This window comes from Lycium barbarum, chromosome 9, assembly GCF_019175385.1.
Source record: "Lycium barbarum isolate Lr01 chromosome 9, ASM1917538v2, whole genome shotgun sequence".
NCBI classification, from domain to species: Eukaryota; Viridiplantae; Streptophyta; class Magnoliopsida; order Solanales; family Solanaceae; genus Lycium; species Lycium barbarum.
In genome coordinates, this window is record NC_083345.1 from 17,141,307 (window position 1) to 17,164,129 (window position 22,823).

Below are 22,823 nucleotides of genomic sequence, written 5' to 3' on the forward strand. Positions count from 1 at the left end.
TTTTCCCACAAGCTTTTAGCATTTGTCTTATTCACAATATGATTTCGAACATTATCTTCAACCTATTGCCTAATATAGCCACAAACCTATAAGTGCTCAAATTCTCAATCCTCATCTTTAATAGACTCGGGTTTCTTAGAAGCAAATACAGGTAAATGCAATTTCTTGACAAATAGAAGATCTTTCATCTAGAAAACTGGAGCTATAGACCACATAATCCGAAAACTGGATCTATAGACCACATATTCCGATCTCCACCGTTGAAATCTAATAACCAGATATTTAGAACCCTCAGTTCAAATTTCAGCACGATCCAACGGTTAACGAATCGGGAAACGCAATTTAAAGAGGACTGTTGTAGCAAAAAATTTCTGGACGAAAATCTGTTCTCTCTCTCACGTTTTTCTCTCTATATGGCTGCTATGAATTCACTTTTGTGCTCTCAAAATAAGACCTAAATTGATCCTATATATAGAGGAAATTTTGGGCAAAATTGGCCTGGTCCAAATTGGATTGGGCTTTATTAATCCAATTCCACATAGGAAGGGAAAACCTAAAACCTAACAATTTGTGCATACTTTTATTGGATTTGAAAAATGATTTGAAATGAGTAATTATTACTAATATGGGTAAAACAGGAAAAAATAAATTTTCTCTTGATATGCTAAAACTGGCAAGTAAAAGTGAAAATGTATTTTTAGAATACTGGATAAGTAACAGTGAACGGAGGAAGTATATGTTAACATGAGTGACTTTATTAGGACAAAAAAATATAAGTGACTTTACTAGCTAACTTCGTTAAGTTGAATGACCATCTAAAAAATTAAGTCTGCACAATATGCATCGTTGCAACTTGCTTGAACATTGCATGCATGGATACAAACTCTTATAAAAATTGTACTGAATGAACATTTAGGGGATGTTTGGTTGCTGGTTAGAGTTAGGTGGGTAATAGTAATGCATGAATTAATTATGCAGAGCTTAGTTATGGAGGATTTAGTTATTCATGTATTAGTAATTTCATCATCTACCCTGCATAAGATGATACATAGATTCCCCATATATTATACATGTATTAGTTAGACGGGAGCTTAGTGCATCGGGCTGTCCTTTTTTTTTTTTTTTTTTTTTTAGGCGGGATGTTAAGCTTGGTAATCAAACACCGATCTTGGTGTACTGAATTATATACATAGCAACTAAAATGCTGACAAACATAATACTAGTTATGTTGATTTTAATACACAAGTAATTCATTTCCTAACCAACAACCAAAAGACCCCTTAATACTCCATTATTTTACATAACTAATGAAATATCTTAACAATAATACTACGACGCTTATGTCATGTTTTAAAAATAAAGTACAAATTATTAATCGAACTATACCCAGATTGAAAAAAAAAATGTTGGGATAGCTTCTAAAAGCCTACTTTCTCTTTCTCTAATATAAGAAGCCACAGTTTTCAGCTTAAGGACTCTGTTTCATCGACATGCTTGCCTGGCAATTTGGAGGGTAATTATGATATTTCTGATGCTCTACTCTTGCATATAGTTGTAGTTATTAGCATCTTGTAACTCTTGCATTGTCTCAAGTGAATCACCAAGAATCGAAATAACTAATTGATCACTTGAAAAGCAATTTGCTTTATAATCTCTTCATCATCAAATTACTATAAGATCAAACTTATCAAGTCTCATATTGTTGATGCCAAAACTAACATACGAACATAAAATGCAAAAAAAAAAAAAAAAAAAAAAAATATTGGGCCCGTGCGTATATCTAGTTTGGTTATATACAACGAAATAATGGAAAAATTAGTGTGGTATTAAAAGATGATAGTATCATTTTGTATTTAATAAATATTTAACTATAAATATATTATTTTACGCGTAATGAAATATTTATATATATTCAAACAAATATTTATTAGACTTGTTTTATATCAAAAAAAAATTAAAATCTTTCTTTTATTTTTTAAACTTCGTGCAGCCAAATACATCACATGAACCGAGAGAGTTTTTTTTAGAAAATCACACTTATCATCTGAAAATGTTTTACTCCCTTCGTCCATTATTACTTATCCTCTATGCTAAAAATAGATGCTTATATCTATCTGTCTAATTTGAAAAATTAAAGATAATTTATCATTTCATACATATTTTATCTTTACTATTAATTATTGAGTTAGAAACTTCAATAAATTATTAGTGACTGTATTTCTTTTAAAAAATGTTCAATTGATTTCAATCGTTAAATGACTTGCTAATAATTAGGATGTTATAGTAAAAATTTATTCAATTTGTGGCAACTGAGTATGTCAAGTCAATACCCCCACAAATAAAAATGATCGGAGCGAGTAAAAAACATAAGTCACTGATGTGTATCCCAGATTCGTTGCACGTGCAAGTGGGCAGACCCAGAAAAATGGAACTTGTTGCACAGTAGCTTTACATAACACAGTCAATCAAGGATTTGCATATTGTGACATTTGTTGGGACTTATCCCAGTGTGGTTCTAATTTCTATACCAAAAATCAAAATGGTTGGATTGCAATGTCAGAATGTGACATCACAACCTAGACTTTAAAAAGGAATAAAAAGATGAACAAGTTTTCTCAAAATTTGCTTTCTCCATGTCACTATCAATTATACACTTCAAATCATTAACTTTGTGAAATTGTTCTACATCAAGAACTCATTAAAATGTGGTATATGAGTCAAGAAATACAATAAATCTTGAGGGTACTTGTGGGTAAGAGTTAACCTTAGCCACAACGATGCTCCAAAATTTGAAGCCCAATTTCTGTTTTTTGCCGCTGATTATTTCTGTTCAATGTTTACTTGTCATAGTCTTTGGTATAGACCATTATAACAGAGGTGACTTCCCTCCTGGATTTGTTTTTGGTGCTGGAACTTCCGCCTATCAAGTCAGTTTAAAAGCTTTCTTCTTTTTTATACTAATAGTCAAGTTTGTCATTGCTGAATATTTATTGTTTGATTGGTTATATTTGGAAAAAAAAAAGGTTGAAGGGGCAGCATTTGAAGATGGAAGGACACCTAGCATTTGGGACACTTTTGCTCATGCTGGTTCGTTTTTCAAATCTTTGCAGTTCTGCTTCTTTTCTGGTCAATAATCTTGAAACTAGCAGTTTGTGTCAATCCATGTCCATGACATGTATTGTTTGCGTTGGCCCCAGGATTTGTCTTTTGGACTACGTCACTTTTGAGTCCAAAAGCGTTGTCTTACACTTCACTTTCTTCTCTCTTTCGGTATGTTATTTGCCTAACGTATCATATTCAGCCCACACTGGCCATGTTGTTGTTGTTGTATCATATTCAGCCCCTTTTCATATGTTTGTCGCCTAGAACCCTGTCGGTCCTCCCCCCCACCCCCTTCTGTCACGGGCGTCACATAGTTGATGCTTTACCAAGCTATGTATAGTCCGAGACCTTGTCATTCTTTTACTAACTAGAGACACAAGTTAAAGGAAATTCAGATTTTAAGCTCATTTAACTTTTGAACAATTTAGAGCATAATCAAAATATATGTCCTTGTGAGCTATTTCATCTCTTAACCTCAATAAGTTCTCCTGTCTATCCCATGTGTGAGAAGTTGAAATTGTGAAAGGAAGTCCTCTTTTCATTTTCTTGCGTAATTGTAAAACTTTTGTAACAGCCCAGTCCACTAACGATATTGTCCGCTTTGGGCCTCGGCCTGCACGGGTTTAAAACGCGTCACTAGGGTCGAAGGTAAGCTTACTTATAAACCATCATCTCTCCTATGTTTTGCCGATGTGAGACTCTTCTCCTAAGCTGAGGTGTTAGATATACCCTTCTTATGGACTCAGTGTCCTCGCTGAGGTTTGCCCCACCGTGTGTGATTTGCCTAGACTCAGCACTGAGGTTTGCTCGGCCTACCCGAGATTCGCCTAAACTCAATTGAACACTGACCCACAATCGACAAGGCTGATAAAGTGTAGCTCTGATACCATATGTAACAGCCCAACCCCCTAGTAATATTGTCTGCTCTGGGCCTAAGTCACATGACTTTAAAACGCGTCACTAGGGTCTAAGGCCTGCTTACTTATTTACCCAACATCTCTCGTGTGTTTTGTCGATGTGTGAGTTAGATTAATGCAGATTGGCATATGATATTTCAAGTTTTGCTCCTAGGTTTTTCCGGTGGAGCCAATGGAGACATAGCATGTGATTTGTACCACAAATACAAGGTGTGTACAATCATTCTGTTTTAATATGATTCTTGTAAAGAGTAGGTAGCTCTCAAGTTCAATCAGGTTTTTCATAAAGAAAGGCATTTTGAGTTCATCAAATTTTCGTTGCAGAATGATGTCCAACTCATGGTTGACATAGGCTTAGAAGCCTACAGGTTCTCTATTTCATGGTCTAGACTTATTCCTGGTAGGATTAAGCTTTTGATACTACATGAAACACCACACATAATTTTGCTTTTTTTTTTCCGTCCCTTTTATGCTGTGTTTGCTCTCTTTCCAGGTGGAACAGGACCTGTAAATCCAAAGGGCTTACAATTTTACAACAACTACATTGATGAACTTATCAGCCACGGTCATAACTAAATCTTTATTAGCATTCCAACATTTTGAAATTTCAGCTCATTTGTCAATTACATATATAATAGGGAGGAAATAAAAGCAAAAAACTGCACTTCCAATTTCCTCTGAAGAGTGCACTAAAAAACTCTTTCATATCTTCTAATGCTGCAGGTATTCAACCACATGTTACACTATTTCACAGTGATCTACCACAGGCACTTGAAGATGAATATGGGGGTTGGTTAAGCCGAAAGATTGTGTATGTATAAAGCGTATCTTTTAGGACTTTTTTCTTTTTTGGCCTGTCTGTCAAAACTAATTAGGGGCTCTAGCCAAAAATTACAAAACCTATACACTGATTATGTATATAATATGTATATTTATACTTACTATACAAAACATATACATTTACCGGCTATTATGTTTTAGAGCGGTTCAAAAATGTGATTATCCCTCTATTTTGCCTTGTTTACTCATATTTGGTTTAGTATCAGGCCACTCAGATATGATTAACTTCAACAGTATAATTTTCTATTGACTTTAGGAAAGACTTCACTGCATATGCAGAGGTATGCTTCAAGGAATTTGGTGACAGGGTGATGTATTGGACCACCATTAATGAAGCTAATGTATACGCGATTGGAGGTTATGATAATGGCTTCACCCCTCCAGGACGTTGTTCCCCACCTTTTGGAGTTAATTGTTCTAGAGGGAATTCATCTACTGAGCCATACATGGCTGTACATAACATGTTGCTTGCGCATTCATCTGCAATGAAATTGTACAGGAGAAATTACAAGGTATGATTCAAAGATTCCAATCTAGAAGCAAATTGGTCACTTAAATAACCTTTTTTTTTTTTTTTTTTTCTGATTCACTTAAATAACTTTCATCTGTATTATAAGTGATTTAGCACTTTAGTGTTTTATTGTTCTGAGGTTATCGTTTGAACATCCGATAACTCTTATAGTTTGAACAATTGTTACCAATATAGGGAGGGCAATTTTATCACCTCATATTCCTTCTATTTGGGCAAATATTAGTTATTATGCTTTAAAGGTTTATTCGGTAACAAGTTTCCTGAATAATAATTTATGTAATATTTGTATTATTTATTTAAATTTAGTAAAAATAGTACTCCATTTTAATTTATCGTTCTCAGTTAGTACTACGAGTAACACACGTGTGCAAACTAGTTTAACTAGCAGATTAGTCTGTAACATTAGATGTTTGGCATCATACGGCTTAAGTCCCTGTGTTGAGGAAAACTTTTTTCCTTTTTTCTCCTCTTAATTCTTTGATGAAACTACTGCTCTACGTGAGGAATTTTAGAATATCCTTTCTCATTTCCACTTCCCTCTAAACTTGCGCATGAATGACTTTACTTTAAGACTCGTGCTTACTAATGACGGCAAAATTTTACAATGCAGTCCACTCAACATGGTTTCGTGGGATTTAATATATATAGTATGTGGTGCGTTCCTTACACAAATGCAAGTGCTGATGTAATTGCAGCACAAAGAGCCAACGAATTTTTTATTGGTTGGTAAGTTTCTGAATTTCATTGGCTAATTAGTATATTTGCCAGATGTGTAAACTCTTGCCTAACAGTCTCATCAATCAGAGTTTAACTTTTATATAATATGACAGTGTAAAAGTTTCTCACACTATCTGGTCATTTAAAATAGTAGTATAGGTGACTACCCATTATAAATGGAACTAGTAACCTGTAAATTAAGGCAAGTAATCTTCTATAGCATGTTAAATGCAACTTTTTTTTTTTTTTCAAAAATTTCATTACACTTCAGTGGAAATACAAGTAATTTATCCAGTCTTTGCAAGTAACATTTTTGTTTACCACAATTTCCTATTCCAACTTTGGCTGCAGGATTATGAATCCTTTCATATTTGGAGACTATCCCTCTATAATGAAGAAGGCTGCTGGGAAAAGAATTCCAACCTTCACCAAATATGAAGCTAAGCTAGTTAAGGGCTCAGTTGACTTCATAGGCCTAAACCACTATACTACTGTATCTGTGAAGGGCAGGCCTTCCAGCATTGAAAAGCATAGCAAGGACTTCAATGCCGACATGGAAGCAGATTTCTCACGTACGAAATCCAGTGCTTACTAAATGAAGATCACCCTCCATAGTCTATTACTATATCTGCTTATGATGAATTAGGTGACATAAATGAGCTTGCTAATGTTATCCTTTTTTTGGGTTTCTGCAGTTGCGGTACTGGCAGCAGATCAGGTAAGGCCTCTAATATAAGTTCTTATGTGATGTTTCTGAGATTATGCATTCAGTCACTTTAATGTTGTTTGACTTTAGTATCCAGTGATACCTTCTGGTCTTTATGAACTTCTGGAGTATCTTAAAGAAGCTTATGGCAACCTGCCAATATACATTCAGGAAAATGGTGCGTCCTCGTCAATCACATCCCTTTCTTTTGATTTTATCATGATTTTGGAGGCTTTTGATCTCACTTAAGTAACAACCCTTCAAGATTTTGGCATCCCCTACACCCACTTCCTGTTTTGGGGTATTTTAGAAAATCTTTGATGAAGTTTGCAGTTGCAAACTATGCTATATTGTAATGTAATTTCCTCTGAATTCCAAATGTGAGGATTTTAGGCTGCAAACATACTTATGTTACTTTCTTCAAATTCCTGAAGTGAAAAGTGTTAGAGATGCTTAGAATGATTTGCTTTGGCAGGTCAAAAGTCTCTGCGCAATGGGACGCTAAATGACATGCCAAGAATAGAATATTTGCACGCCTACATTGGGAGTATTCTTGATGCTGTCAGGTATTATCTCACAACAAAGTTATTGACTATCCGTAGTCAGAGAGATCTCTTGATCGTATATTTGATTTTGTCTTTGGAAGAGATGGAAAGTCAAGTTCCTTTGCTTCTTGTAAATTTGGCAAATCATTTTTCAAGAAGTAAACAAAATCATAAAAGTTTTACACTCTTGCTAGTTAAAATGTTGAGACCACTATCCTAATTACGTCAAGCCACCTTTTAGGATTTAAGTTCCATTGATAATGTAAAGGGTTAGTGTAGTTTAACCTACTATAACAGGTTTGTTGCCATTTTTATTAGGTTACCAATTAATGCTCATCATAGGCATTAACCTGTAACTACCTTATAAGTTACCTGATATGTATAACTTAAAACTCTTAATTTTATTTGTTTGTCCTGTGCAACAGGTAGGCACCTTAATTGCTAATACTAAGCAAGTTCATTGGTTAAGAGCATAAATTTTTTCCTTTCATTAATCATGTTTCAAGTTGATGTAGGCTAAGTTCTTCTTATGTGCACTTCGCTAAAAGCTTCTTTCCTTATTTATGCAGGAACGGATCGAATACAAGAGGGTATTTCGTCTGGTCCTTCTTAGATGGTTTAGAGTTACTTGGTGGCTATGTACCGAGCTATGGCCTCTACTATGTAGATTTGGACGACAAAGAATTAAGAAGGTATCCAAAACATTCTGCATACTGGTATGCCAATTTCTTAAAGGGAAAAAGCTCGAGGAATGATGCAATTTTCCAAGCAGCAGACAAGCTTCCTATCTACAAATCCTAGTTTTGTTACTAAACTGGTTCTTCTCTAAAATGAAATTTTACCTGCACAAGGTGTTACGTTAGCTTTCAAATAATATGATTAGTTACCTGCACAAAATTTCTGTGGAAAGAAAATAAATTTTCTGTTCACGAAACCCCACAGATTGTCAACTTTTCTCTTTATCATTTCATGGGCACAATTAGCCTATAAGCTATGTCAGGCTTATCTCTTTAGTTTCTCTATTAGTCTTAATCACATACAGTGTCATGATTTCTTTTTAGAATCCCACATTTTGCCACAGTAATGTTACAAAGCAGAATTCACAACCAGATATTGACGACTTTGATCAATCAATCAACAAGAGTCACCTTGTCCCATGACTACACGTTAAATACTTACTTGCACCTAATATTGCTCTTAATATTAAATTATCTTGTACAAATAATTAACGGGCACAGGTGACCTTTTGGCCAATGGTACTATCATTCCTATTCATTCCCTCTTTTGGTCTATCTACTTTCTGGGAAATTCATACGCTCAATGGACAAAACAAAAAGTGGAGTCTTGGTTAGAGCAAGTCACTCTATTCTTTTATACCAGACATAACCGGAGAAGCTAATGTATGTTTTCTTAGAGAAGATGTAGTACAAAATCATAATTTCTAATTCTTCAAATTGTCAAAGACAAAATGGTCTGGAAATATCTAGAGTAGGTTTGCACATCAAAAACTAGCAAAGTTTATTCATTCACCTAAAAGGTATGAAAGGGGGCTGCTTAACTTGCTTTTCTTTCGGCTGAAATTTTGGGTCTTCGTAATTTAATGTTTGCTAAACTCTCATTTGGCTGTGACTTCTTGAGAAAATGACCAAAATCATCCATAATGTTTGGGTTTGGATCAAAATCATACATATTCTTTCACATGGTGCACTAATAGTACATTATGTTTGCATAAGTGGTGCACTTTTAGTCACAATCCCAAATAAATTTAACGGAAAAGAACAAAAATGCCCCTGAACTTTTAGAAAAGGTATAAAAATACCCTTTATTCATCTATTTTGCTAAAACTACCCCTCAATTCAACTTTTTGACTCATTTATTCCCCTTGACTAACGGACAACACTAATTTTTAAAAAAAAAAAAAAAAAAAAAATTGCACATGACATTTTATTATTGAAAAATTGATTTATTCTTTTAAAAAGAAATCTGAAACCTTGGAATTTTTTTAAATTTGGAAAACTTTTTTTTAACGAGTAAAACCTTGACTAACGGACAACACTAATTTTTTTTTCTTTTCAAAATGTGAAAAATTGGATTTTTATAAAAATCTGAAAAAATTAAATTTTTTATGGAAAAACTGTGTTTAAAAAAAAAACCAGAAAACTATCTTTTTTTAAATCTAGAAGAAAATTATGGAGTATTAGTTTTTCACATTTTACTTAAAAAAACAATCAGTTTTTCAGATTTAAAAATTGAATTTTCTAAAAAAACAATGGGGTTTCCACCCGTTAAATTTTTTTTTCCAAACTTAAAAAAATTCCACATGTTTTAATGAAAATCCAATTCTGTTTTATATATATATATATATATATATATATATATATATATATATAAAAGGCTTACTACATTTGTTTTTTTAAAGAAATGGATGTTGAAAAATTATTTTTCCTTATTCTACAAATAACGATTTTTCAGATTTCTTTTTAAAAGAATAAATCAATTTTTCAGTAATAAAATGTCATGTGCAATTTAATTTTTTTTAAAAAATAAATAAATTAGTGTTGTCCGTTAGTCAAGGGGAATAAATGAGCCAAAAAGTTGAATTGAGGGGTAGTTTTAGCAAAATAGATGAATAAAGGGTATTTTTATACCTTTTCTAAAAGTTCAGGGGCATTTTTGTTCTTTTCCGTTAAATTTATTTGGGATTGTGACTAAAAGTGCACCACTTATGCAAACATAATGTACTATTAGTGCACCATGTGAAAGAATATGCATGATTTTGATCCAAACCCAAACATTATGGATGATTTTGGTCCTTTTCTCGTGACTTCTTGCACCCTTTTTCTTTCTTTTTTTTTTTTTGGAGGAGTTAAGGATCGAAAACACACCTCAAGTATCACCTATTTTTGAGTTTTCTACCTGAACTATCAGGTGTGAGAGTTTTCTACCTAAACTATCATCAATTAGTTTGCAAAATATACATGTGCAAACTAATTGGTGATAGTTCAGGTAGGAAACTCAAAAAAAAAAATGATACGTGTGTTTTTTACCATTATCTCTCTTTAAAAAAAAAAATTGCAATTTTGCGGTTGATGTCACGTAAAGAAGTTGCTTTGCATTATTCCTTCCGTAACTACTTTGGATTCAATCAAGTGACTTTCCACACAGCAATATAGTAGTACTCTCCGTCTTAATTTATATGACACTCTTTAATTTTTAATCAGTTTTTTTTTAAAAAAAAAAAAGACATCTTTTTTATGTTTAGTAAAATAACTCTAAAATTCACATTTAACTTTACTGAAATAATTTCTAGCCATAAAAAATTTAGCTTGTTTTAGCCCACAAAATTCAAAAGTTTTTCTTTAAAAAAAAAATTGCGTGCCCAATCAAACACTCTCGTATGAATTGGGACGGAGTGAGTAATAAAAACGATAAAAGCCACGTTTTTGAGTGAATATCGGTTACGAGAAGAGATAGAGCGGCAAAGGAAGTAGGGGATATTTATTCCATTTAACAAAGACTATACATACCAAGTCAATAAGGGTTACAGGTGACTTCTAAGTTTTTCTTAAAATAAAAGTGTCTAGAATCTGAACTACCGCCAAGTAGAAATCATAAGTTTGAAACTAATTAGTATCACTCATCATTAAAATACTATAGTCCAGATAATTCGATAAGCATATGGGTGACATCTGAACACCAAAAATATCTAAGAATGAGATCCTACTGCTAGCCATGTTTAATTGATTGTAATTAAGTTGAAGAGGAGGTGAATAAAAGACTATTTAAAAACAGAATTGGGATGCACTAAGTTTAGTGGACGTCAATTCCGCCAATAATGGTCTGTTTGTATTTAGATTAATGTAGTATAGGCCATTAGCTATAAGCCATGATGAAATATAGATAGAAAGTGATTTATAAAATTGCTATTTCACCACTATAATGTTGCTTTTCAACCACCCATATCTAATTAAGATCTAGTCAATTGTGAGACCAACCATTAATATCTCTAGATTCACATGTTATTCACTTAAATATATAATATAAAATAGAAAAAGAAAAAGATGCATGAACACCTCGTGGTCGAGACACTCTTTATTAAGGAATGTTTGGCACTGCTTCGCCAAAAAAAAAAAAAAAATACAGCGTAATTATTTTTTCTAAAAGATAATATGTATACATATAATCCATCGTGGGAGGTGATTTCAATGGACACATCGGACCTATTTCGGGAGGTTATGATGATGTGCATGGAGGCTTTGGCTTCGGGGACAGGAATGGAGGAGGAGTCTCACTTTTGGATTTTGCAAGAGCTTTTGGATTGGTGATAGCCAATTCGAGTTTCCCAAAGAAGGAGGAACACTTGGTAACCTTCCGTAGTTCGGTGGCTAAGACTCAAATTGACTTTTTACTCCTTAGGAAGGATGATAAAGGTCTGTGCAAGGATTGTAAGGTCATCCCGAGCGAATATCTTACAACCCGACATAAGCTCTTGGTGATGGATTTAGCGATCAAAATGACGAGGAAGAAGAGGGTCATGGAGGACCGACCTAGGATCAGATGGGGGAGTTTGACCACTATTAGTGCCCTGGAGATGGGAGACAAATTGAAGGATATGGGGGCCTGGGATAGTAGTGGGGATGCGACCAGTATGTGGGATAAGACGGCTAATTGCATTAGGGTCGTAGCAAGGGAAGTGTTGGGGGTCTCGACAGGTAGTCGTGGTCAGCATCGAGGGGACTGGTGGTGGAATGGAGAAGTTCAAGGGAAGGTGGAAGCAAAGAAGGTGGCGTATGCGAAGTTGATAGAAAGCAAGGATGAGGTGGAGAAGTGGACGAATACAGAACTTTATAAGATGGCGAGGAAGGAGGCGAAGTTGGCGGTTTCGACGGCAAAAACGGCAGCTTTTGAACGCATGTATGCTGACCTAGAAGAGAAAGGAGGGGAACAGAAATTGTTCAGGCTAGCCAAGGCAAGGGAGAGAAAGGCACGTGATGTGGATCAAGTAAAATGCATCAAGGACGAGCATGGCAAAGTATTGCTAGAGGAAACTGTCATTAGACGGAGATGGCAGTCATACTTCTCCAAACTCTTGAATGAAGAAGGGGACAGAGACATTGTGTTGGGTGATTTAGAACATACAGAAAGGCGTCGCGACTTTGGCTATTGCAGAAGTATTAAGGTTGACGAGGTTAAGGGTGCTGTTCGTAGGATGCGCAGGGGAAGAGCAACCGGACCTGATGAGATTCCGGGGGAATTTTGGAAGAGCGCGGCCCCAGAAGGTTTGGAGTGGCTGACTAGGTTGTTTAATGTCATCTTTAAGACGGCATTGATGCCCGAAGAATGGAGGGCGAGTGTAATGATCCCTCTATACAAGAATAAGGGAGATATCCAGAGTTGCAACAACTATAGAGGTATCAAGCTGCTAAGCCATACTATGAAAGTGTGGGAAAGGGTGGTGGAGATGAGGGTGAGGAGAGGTGTGTCTATTTCAGAAAACCAGTTCGGATTTATGCCGGGACGTTCAACTACAGAAGCCATCCATCTTATGAGAAGGTTGGTGGAGCAGTATAGGGAGAGGAAGAGGGACTTACACATGGTATTCATCGACCTAGAAAAGGCTTATGACAAAGTTCCAAGACAGATCCTATGGAAATGCTTGGAGGCTAAAAGTGTACCTGTGGTGTACATTAGGGTGATCAAGGACATGTATGAGGGAGCCAAAACCAGGGTGAGGACAGTAGGAGGAGACTCAGAGCACTTTCCAGTTGTGATGGGGTTGCATCAAGGATCAACTCTTAGTCCGTTTTTATTTGCCTTGGTGATGGATGGATTGACACGGCAAATTCAAGGTGAGGTGCCATGGTGTATGCTTTTCGCGGACGACATAGTCCTGATTGACGAGACTCGTAGCGGAGTTAACGCTAAGCTGGAGTGTTGGAGACATACTCTGGAGTCTAAAGGGTTTACGCTGAGTAGGACCAAGACAGAGTACTTGGAGTGTAAGTTCAGTGAAGCAACTCAGCAGGCTGACTTGGAAGTAAGGCTTGGTACCCAGGCCATCCAGAAGAAAAGTAGTTTCAAGTACCTTGGGTCTATTGTGCAAGGCAGCGGGGAGATTGACGATGATGTCACACATCGTATTGGGGCAGGGTGGATGAAATGGAGGCTTGCTTCCGGAGTGCTATGTGACAAAAAGGTGCCACCAAAACTTAAGGGCAAGTTCTACAAAGTGGTGGTTAGACCGACTATGCTGTATGGGGCGGAGTGTTGGCCAGTTAAGATCTCTCACGTTCAAAAGATGAAAGTTGCCGAGATGAGAATGTTGAGATGGATGTGTGGCCACACCAGGAGTGACAGGATTAGGAATGAGGATATTCGGGATAAGGTGGGGGTGGGGGTGGCCTCGGTGGAAGACAAGATGCGAGAAGCGAGATTGAGATGGTTTGGGCATGTGAAGAGGAGAGATACAGATGCCCCAGTGCGGAGGTGTGAGAGGTTGGCCATGGATGGTTTCAGACGAGGTAGGGGTAGGCCGAAGAAGTATTGGGGAGAGGTAATTAGACACGACATGACGCAATTACAGCTTACCGAGGACATGACCTTAGATATGAGGGTTTGGAGGACCCAAATTAGGGTAGAAGGCTAGTAGATAGTCTCGTTATCCGTTCTTATTAGTAGTCGCATTATTGCAATATAATTTCTTGTGCTCCGATTTCTGCTATTATCTGTTATTATGTGTTATTTCCTGTGCTTTGGTTATCCTGTGTCATCTGCTCTGATTTTTGCTATTATCGGTTATTTTCTGTGCTCTGATTATCCTGTATTATCTGTGTCGCTTGCATTATTTCATTTCCATATCGCTTTAAATCTCTTATCCGAATCTCTTAACCTTATCTAACCGTATCTGACTTCGTTTTATGCTTTTATTGAGCCGGGGGTCTTTCGGAAACAGCCGTCCTACCTTGGTAGGAGTCAGGTCTGCGTACACTCTACCCTCCCCAGACCCTACGATGTGGGATTTCACTGGGTTGTTGTTGTTGTTGTTGTTGTATAATCCATCGTGGCCGTCTAGAATTCGAACAAAATAAATATTAACTCGGGATAAGCATAAAATCTTAAGACTATCATAGTCTCATATAGTAATAATTGTGTTTATAAACCGACTTAATGTTTACAAAATTGTGCTTACGCCACCGATAATGCCTGACAGACAGGACAAGTTGGCTGTCTTCCTTTATTTTGTTTTCCTTAAATTCAGATGGATTGAAGGATAAAGCTTGATTTGTTCTTCTATTAAGGTGAATCAATAGCCACTATTACTGAGGTGGAAAGGTAAACAACTCTTCCAATTTGTCAAAAAGCATAATCCTAGATGGGGATTTTGCATGCTGATAAAACAATAGATAAATCAATATTTTCGAATATTTCTACAAAGATTTTGAATCTATCATACGTGGCGGCATTATCATATTGAATATTATGCAAACTTCTTAGTCCATTTTGTTTAACGAAAGCACAAATTCTGTCCTTAATGTGGATCATAAATTTAGTGAGAAATAAGTGTGAAACAAAATTGGGGAATGTCTGATTTAGAGAAAAGTAGTTGGTTTGTATACAAACTTAGTTTCACGAAACCTAAAAGGTAACCATGATAAAAGATGGAAAATACTTTAAAGAGTTTAATTCTACAAACTTAGGACTACAAAAGTTTTTTTTTGGTTAATGAAGAGTAACATCTTACAAGCTAAAATCTAAAGAAGTTTCTATAATTAAACTCTTAAAAGTATTTTCCACATTTTGCCATTGGATTACCTTGGGACGTACGTCCTCAACAATATGCTTCTACGCACTACGTACGGTTGCAACTTGCAACTTTGCGTATACAACAATTGCTTGCACGTTTTCTTTCTACTCACACGTCATTTATTTTTATTATTATTTTTTGTTCTTGAAGGAGAAGATAGCTCTAGATAAACTTCAAATTGGGTTTCTTTGATTATAATTTAGCACGGTAGTTTTATTGGATAGAAATTAGTTGTGGGCATAGTTTGGGTCAACCCGAAATCCAAACCGAAATTTGAATTTTTTGGATATATGATTTGGATTTTTGGATTATGGATTGGACTTCGGATATTATTTTTAAAATTTATGGATTTCGGATTGGATATAGGATTTAGTACGTTGGATTTTCGGATATCCGAAAATCCGAAATTTCTATACTTTATATTTAGCCTTACTCATATTATATGTGTCCAATACTAATTAGTCCTAAGGTCCAGTATAATATTAAGTCCAACATAGAATTTTCTATTAAATTAAATACAATATAGCTTGCAAAGCTGAAGTTTACTTCACTACTTTAAGAATAAGGCAACTTCTATTGAAACAAAGGAAATAATGTAGAACTTAACTATGTGACTTGATACCTTTTAGTTTAATGGTAACAATTCTTTCCTGAATCCACATATATGTTTTCACAATATGCTAAGACCTTTAACTTGTAACCGGAGCACATGAATTTCATTCCTAATAAGCTAGCCTTAAAGGCTTAAAGCAAAACCGATTAATCCAAAACCGAACTTAAAAATCCAATCCAATCCGAGCTTATTTGGATTGGGTTTGGATTATAATTTCTTCAATCAAAAACCAAAAATTCAAACCGAAATTTTCATATGCAATCCGATGGCCCGATGCCCACCCCTAATAGAAATGCCATCACTGAAGCACGTAATTTTTCTTAGAAGAAAGGTCAATTGTGAACGCTTCTTCTCGCCCTTTAAGTCATTGTAAAAGAGAGGGAGCCAAATTAAAATATGTGAAATTTTTGTATTCATACCTGGTGTTATATCAACCAAATAAACATACAATATATACTTGGCTTTTATATACTGTTATCACTTAATTATAGTTAATTGAGATACATTTAATATTTTCTTGATTTGGTGTAAATATTTGTGTGTGGATTTTCTTATTCTAAGATAAAGTCTGAACTAAAATACAAATTGCAGGTTCAGCCGAACTGAGTAGATTGGTCCAAAATCCTGTAATTGTTTTAAGAAAATTATTAGAAATATAGAAATTATTAATTTAGAATTCACTAACTTAACATGACTAAATTTTGAATTCATAAGCTTTAAATTATGACTTCTTTTTTGAAGAAGGCTTGAAGCATATAGATTACAAGCACAAGTGCACAACATGACTCATTTGATAACTTACATGCCCTTTAGTATGAGATGAGTAGCTGAAAATATTAAAGGGGCAGAGACTTGCATGTAGAGTTGTAGACAAAGTTGAAGAAATCTATATATAATATAAAGTTAGGCATAGATAAGGTGATGTGGCACCTCTCTATGGTCTAGAAGCACAATTATCTTTTTGCTCCTTTTTGTTGGGTTTTCTCTATATTTTTCACATTTATGTGCTATGATAAAAAAAATCTCAAAAATCACTCATTTAACTCTCTTAATTATATATATTTGTAAATATGCTATCTCAAAAAACTAAAGAAGTAATTCTTTAAATTTCTTAATTACGGTGAAAAACTCAAATTAAAGTCCCGCATCTAATTCTCCTACAATTATCTTCTCCTTCCTATGATTAATGCCTATTATTATTTTGTGTAAATGTGCACGTACTATTACTCCTATTACGTTACTGGCAAGTCCAATAGCCACTTTCTTAATTATTCCCTTAATTACTCTTACACGATACAATCTCTTCCCACTCCACTTCTCATGATTTAATTATATTGAATGTGGTATTCATTCAAGGTGAAATGCTTAATCTTAGTATATATAAACCAAACATGACAACAACAGTTGGACATTCGCATTTCTGTTGCTCCTTAGCTTTCTCAATTCCAACATTTTAATAGTTTATCGTTGACATTTTTTTATTTTTTTTATATACCCCCTAATCTTTCTCAACTTCTGTCACCTTATTATTTGAATTCTCATGTCATTTTAGTAATAATATTGTAAATTTTCTTATCTAGGTGAGTTTGGAGAAAATATTATTTTGGATGATAAGAGTAAAGACTGACGTGGTTCTAAGTTCTAAAAACTAAGCTACATAAAATAAATATTTTTAGGTTGTTTTCATCTCAGGTGCAATATATATAGCTATTCGAATATTTAATTTTAAGAGAAGAGAAGGATATACACTTTCATCTTGGCAGGCTATAAAAATTGAGAAGATTAGAAAAAGTTGATTGCTCATGACACAACAACAACATTAAAAATGGCTATGATGGTACATAAGGTAAAAGGAAATTTTAACTTTTCTTTGTTTCTCAATTTTTTTCCTGTAGTTCTTTTTTCTGCAAAGATTATTCTTTTGACACAGGGAGGTTCCAATTAATGCGAAATGAGAAGACGTTTAATTTGATGGATTATTTATTTGATTCATTAGGTTTAGATATGTTGGCGTCAATTTTTTGTTCTTTGATATTTGATAGGAGTATTTGATTTTGAGTGTGGTCGTTTTTTGTAAATAGATGCTTAAAACTCTACAATAACGGGATTCTCTGTCTCATGTATTCTCAGTTTTCTTTAAAATGTTTTTGACATTTTTCACAGGCCATGTATGTTTTAGCTCCTCCTTTTATATATTTGTTATATTTCATAGATGGATAAAAATTGGTTTACTTTTACTTTGTATGTTAAAATTTTGAAAAGAAGTATCAGTTCGTAATTACTTCATATTATAAGTAGTTGCATACCCAAGGAGGCAACGGTAGGTCAGATAAGTAAATCGGAAAGGTTCTCTTGCTAAAAGTTTAATATTTCTATGTTGATCGTTTAATATTTCTATGTTGATCACTTAGTAATTAAGCAGTACTAAATTCATGAAATATAGTATGAAATTGTTCTACTACTTTTTTGATCTAAAAATATTGTTACAAGTGTGTCTTCTTAAATTATTGAGATTTCATATTCTTTTTGAAAATAAAGTTGTGCTAAACAATCAAACCAAACATATAATGATCTGTACAAGAATGAGTTGTTGGAACTGAAAAACGTAAAAGAATATGATTGAGATATACAAAAGAAGGTGATAAAATAAAAAAGGGGGAAAAAGTAATAGAACTAGGAATTTGATGTACCGTGCAACAAGAATGGATACATTTAGTTATTCTTATTAAGAAAAAGGTTTTCGATGAATAATGAAAAGATGCGTCGATTTACATCTCCAGATTTTTGCATTACCTTTGTTTGCTTTTTTATTATTTTCTTATTTTTTGTATTTCTTAATCAAGTTCTAGTATACTGATCTCAATGGGTTATTTCATACTTGCATATTCCTAAAAATTCTTTGTCAAATAATTTTAATGAAGGAAATGTTAGAAAAACACTATAAAGATAGAATCTCGAAAAGGTGTTATAAAAACTCAAAAAAAAAAAGTTTTTTAAACAAAAACTATGACATTACTTTTAATCTTACTTTGTTTGTTCTTATGACTGCGCGAAGCGCGGTTGTGTACACTAGTATCATTATAAAAAACTTCTCACAAAGTCTCTTAAAACTTCACATGCAAATTGCAACTTCATTCTCCAAGGATGCAATTAATTATTTTTCTTTTAATGCAATTCAATTCTTGGATAAGAAGCATTCAATTTAAGATGACAAACAAATGAACAATTACAGACAGCCTAGTTAATAGGTCAAATAAATGATGATGAATACTTGAAATTAACATCAACTATTAGATATATATTTTAATTATTTTGTGACAGATCACATAATTACACATAAATTTAATATGAAAAATCAAGGGATACAAGTATAAAGCAGAATAAGCAATATGCCTACAATAATAATATTTGAATATCTAAAGATAAAAATGTACTTACAATAAATAAATTCTAAATAACAATTCATGCATTATTCATTTTTTGGATAACAACTTTATATTACTTTCTTATAGAATAATTTATATATTGTTCCCTTCATTCCCTTTTATTAGTCCCTTGTATTAAAATAGTTTTTTTCGTTTTACTTATTATTTTTGCAAATTAACATAAATTTATTATTTTCTTCCTATGTTACCCTTATCTTTAAGTAACTACATAAACTACCACTATAGTTAAAGTTAGATTTCAAAAGATAATTAATATTGATAATCTAGAAAAATTAACTTTCATAAATAATTTCTCAAGAAAAGTATCAAATCAATAAAGGACTAATAAAAATGAAATGAGAGTATGCAATTACCCTATAACTAAACATAACTAAGCAATCAACCAAAGGATCCCTCTTTTGTAAATTGAACCATATCAAGTACGGTTCTCTTCAAAGCTGAGGCGGATGGAGCACTATAACTTGGGTTCAATTGAACCCCAAACTTTCGATGTGATGTATAAATTTATGTGTAAAAATTTATTAAATTTATAATAAATAGTAGATATAAACTCATAACTTTAAAAATATAAGAGTTCAATGCTAAAAATTTAGAAAGTTGAACCCCTAAAATTTAAATCGTAGATCCGCCTCTGCTTCAACTTACCATGTCAATTGTCAAGTACTAATTGACCTAAAATCTTAGAATTAGACTTGAAATAAACAGGCATATAATTTCTGTCAATGTGATCAACCCTGTCACTATCCACCAACCTATTTTTGTTTGGAAATTGGAAGCAATTAATGACAGGTCACACAATTTCTTGGAGTCCGGAACCAAAATAACCCTCAAAAAAAGGGTATGAACCAAAATACCCCAGGAAAAAAAACGGGTACAAAAGTACCTTTAACGCATGAAAATCATGCGATAAAGGAGTTAACGCAGACGGAGCCGTTAAGTCCTTTAACGCATGATTTTCATGCGTTAAAGGTGTCCCTTTTTTGGAAAATTTTTTGATAACATTTAACGCATGATTTTCATGCGTTAAAGGTTTATCCTTTTTTTTAAAAAAAAATCTTTCTTTCTTTTCTTTCTTTCTTTCTTTCACACTTTTTTACATACTTTAGACATAGATTAATCATGCTTCGAGACTCCAAAACTTGAATATTTTATATAGAACCCTATTTATTTTTGTGCGATTAATAAGGTAGGCTCAACACATCAAGGATACACAAAACTTCGGATTGTCGTTTTAGTGGTTGAAAAGTGCTCGAAGTCCATTTTTGTTTGAATACTTGTTGTCATTAGCTTTAAGTTATTTATGTTTTAGGGTTACACATTATTTTTATATTAATGCGTAACTTTATTTTTAGTGATTATAACTTTATTTTTATAATCAATTAACAAAATATCAATTCATGATCAATTATTTATGTGTAATTTTTTTTTATTTTTTTTTGCGTTATACCCCTCAACCCCCAACTAATTGGAGTCTGCAACTTAAATAACCCAAAAAGTGGATTTGGGTACCAAAATAACCCATTAAAAAACCTTTTGCGCACTAATTTATTTGTAAGTTGGTGAAATTTTAAATGGTCATAAATTTGTGCTCGGATGTCTATTTGATGCGATTTTTTTTTATTTTGGGTATTTTTTCCAGATCTATGCGTCTGAACTGCCGCAAGGCTATTCGGCCGCCCCAAATTTTCGAAAAACGTCAGTTATCCCATTCAATTTCAATTTTCCCCCAAATTAATGTGCAATTTTCATTTATTTCTTTTTTAAATCTAATGGCAAAAAATATATTTCAATTCCATAATCCCGTGATAATGATGTTTTCAATGTCAATTTCAAGGTTCCAAATTCAATTTAAGAAAACAAGCTAGATAGCATTAGTGAACATACAAAATAATAAAAAGTGTCTACATTGTTACTTTAACCAACTTGGCATGGTGGTAAAGCCTTTGACTTTTGACTTTTTTTAATCTCATCCACCAGGGATCAAACCTCAGCGGGAGCGTTGAGAAGATATTATTAGTAAAAAAAATGAACTAATTTATTTAACGATTGACATGGGATAAACAAGTAAATAACATGGGAAAAACAATTTCAGAAATAAATATATTAACAATGACATAATTAACAAATATTAACAATGTCATAATTAACAAATAATTAACGGAGATCCATGGAGATGTCGTATTTGTAAATACTAAATTATTTATTATTCTTGAAATTAACTAAAAAAAATCTCTAATTAGAACTTACTTAACTAGGATAAGTTATGGAGGATTTAATTAGTTATTTTGAATAATCCATGATATTGTATTGTCGATTATAATTTACTTAACTCATCTAGTTAAAGTAATAACGAACAAAATTTTATATTAACTAACTAATCCTTCATCAAAATATTATGTTAACTAACTAATCCTTTTCGGAAATTCCGTTAATGATGTTCAATCTAAAACTAAGGATTTAGTTTATCGTTTTTTATTCAGGATTTAGTTTATCGTTCGTTATTCGAGATTTAGTTTATTATTCGTTATTCAGGATTTAACTTATTGTTCGTTATTCGTTAATGGGTTATTTTGGTACCCAAACCAACTTTTGAAGTTATTTAAGTTGCGGACTCCAATTAGTTGGGTGTTGAAGGGTATAACCCCCAAAAAAAAAAATACACATAAATAATTGATCATGAATTGATATTTTGTTAATTGATTATAAAAATAAATTTATAATCACTAAAAATAAAGTTACGCATTAATATAAAAATAATGTGTAACCCTAAAACATAAATAACTTAAAGCTAATGACAACAAGTCTTCAAACAAAAATGGACTTCGAGCACTTTTCAACCACTAAAACGACAATCCGAAGTTTTGTGTATCCTTGATGTGTTGAGCCTACCTTATTAATCGCACAAAAATAAATAGGGTTCTATATAAAATATTCAAGTTTTGGAGTCTCGAAGCATGATTAATCTATGTCTAAAGTATGTAAAAAAGTGTGAAAGAAAGGAAGAAAGAAAGAAAGAAAAGAAAGAAAGAATTTTTTTTAAAAAAAATGGATAAACCTTTAACGCATGAAAATTATGCATTAAAGGTCATCAAAAAATTTGACTAAAAAAGGGACACCTTTAACTCATGAAAATCATGCGTTAAAGATATTTTTGTATCTGTTTTTTTTCCTAGGGTATTTTGGTTCATACCTTTTTTTTTGGGTTATTTTGATTCCGGACTCCAATTTCTTGTTGGTAGTTTGTTTTTTGGCTCCAAAAGGAAGTGTTTGGCTAACGGATTACTTTCACATGACAACGGCTAGACGTGGATTCTTTAAATTTTATGGGGTCTCTTGGTTCGAAGATACATAAAGATTAGTAATGGTAAATGTTAGTTATACAAGAATTAATAATAAAATTAGTTATAATGATAAATAAAAGATTTTTTTTATTGGTTGTTTTGTATGTTGTGTTAAGAATTAATATACTTTGTATAACTAAATTATGTGCTTTATCTTCTAAAAAAATTATTTACTATTACAATTATAAATAGAAAAGGATAACATTACAACCACATAAAAAGTCTCTTCTCCATTAATAATTGGGGTGATCTGTCTCCTC

The 22,823-nt window shown here is 33.3% G+C and overlaps 1 protein-coding gene across 1 annotated transcript; it reads left to right on the forward strand.

Moving 5' to 3' along the window:
- Window positions 1–2,615: 2,615 nt before the first annotated feature.
- LOC132608916 (beta-glucosidase 11-like) lies at window positions 2,616–8,379 on the forward strand. The gene is made up of 13 exons (XM_060322715.1): window positions 2,616–2,927; window positions 3,024–3,087; window positions 4,174–4,229; window positions 4,344–4,419; window positions 4,513–4,584; window positions 4,743–4,830; window positions 5,116–5,371; window positions 6,002–6,117; window positions 6,460–6,680; window positions 6,804–6,826; window positions 6,905–6,992; window positions 7,290–7,380; window positions 7,929–8,379. The coding sequence occupies exons 1-13, from the start codon at window positions 2,778–2,780 to the stop codon at window positions 8,158–8,160; spliced, it is 1,533 nt and encodes a 510-aa protein (XP_060178698.1). The 5' UTR covers window positions 2,616–2,777; the 3' UTR covers window positions 8,161–8,379.
- Window positions 8,380–22,823: the final 14,444 nt, after the last annotated feature.

What these genes read in the sequence shown, in the direction of transcription:
- LOC132608916 (XM_060322715.1), top strand. Translation starts at nt 2,778, where the DNA reads ATGCTCCAAAATTTGAAGCCCAATTTCTGTTTTTTGCCGCTGATTATT. An exon ending in TGTACAGGAGAAATTACAAG is followed by an intron (nt 5,372 to 6,001) that starts GTATGATTCAAA and finishes TTTACAATGCAG; the next exon opens with TCCACTCAACATGGTTTCGT. An exon ending in AATATACATTCAGGAAAATG is followed by an intron (nt 6,993 to 7,289) that starts GTGCGTCCTCGT and finishes TTGCTTTGGCAG; the next exon opens with GTCAAAAGTCTCTGCGCAAT.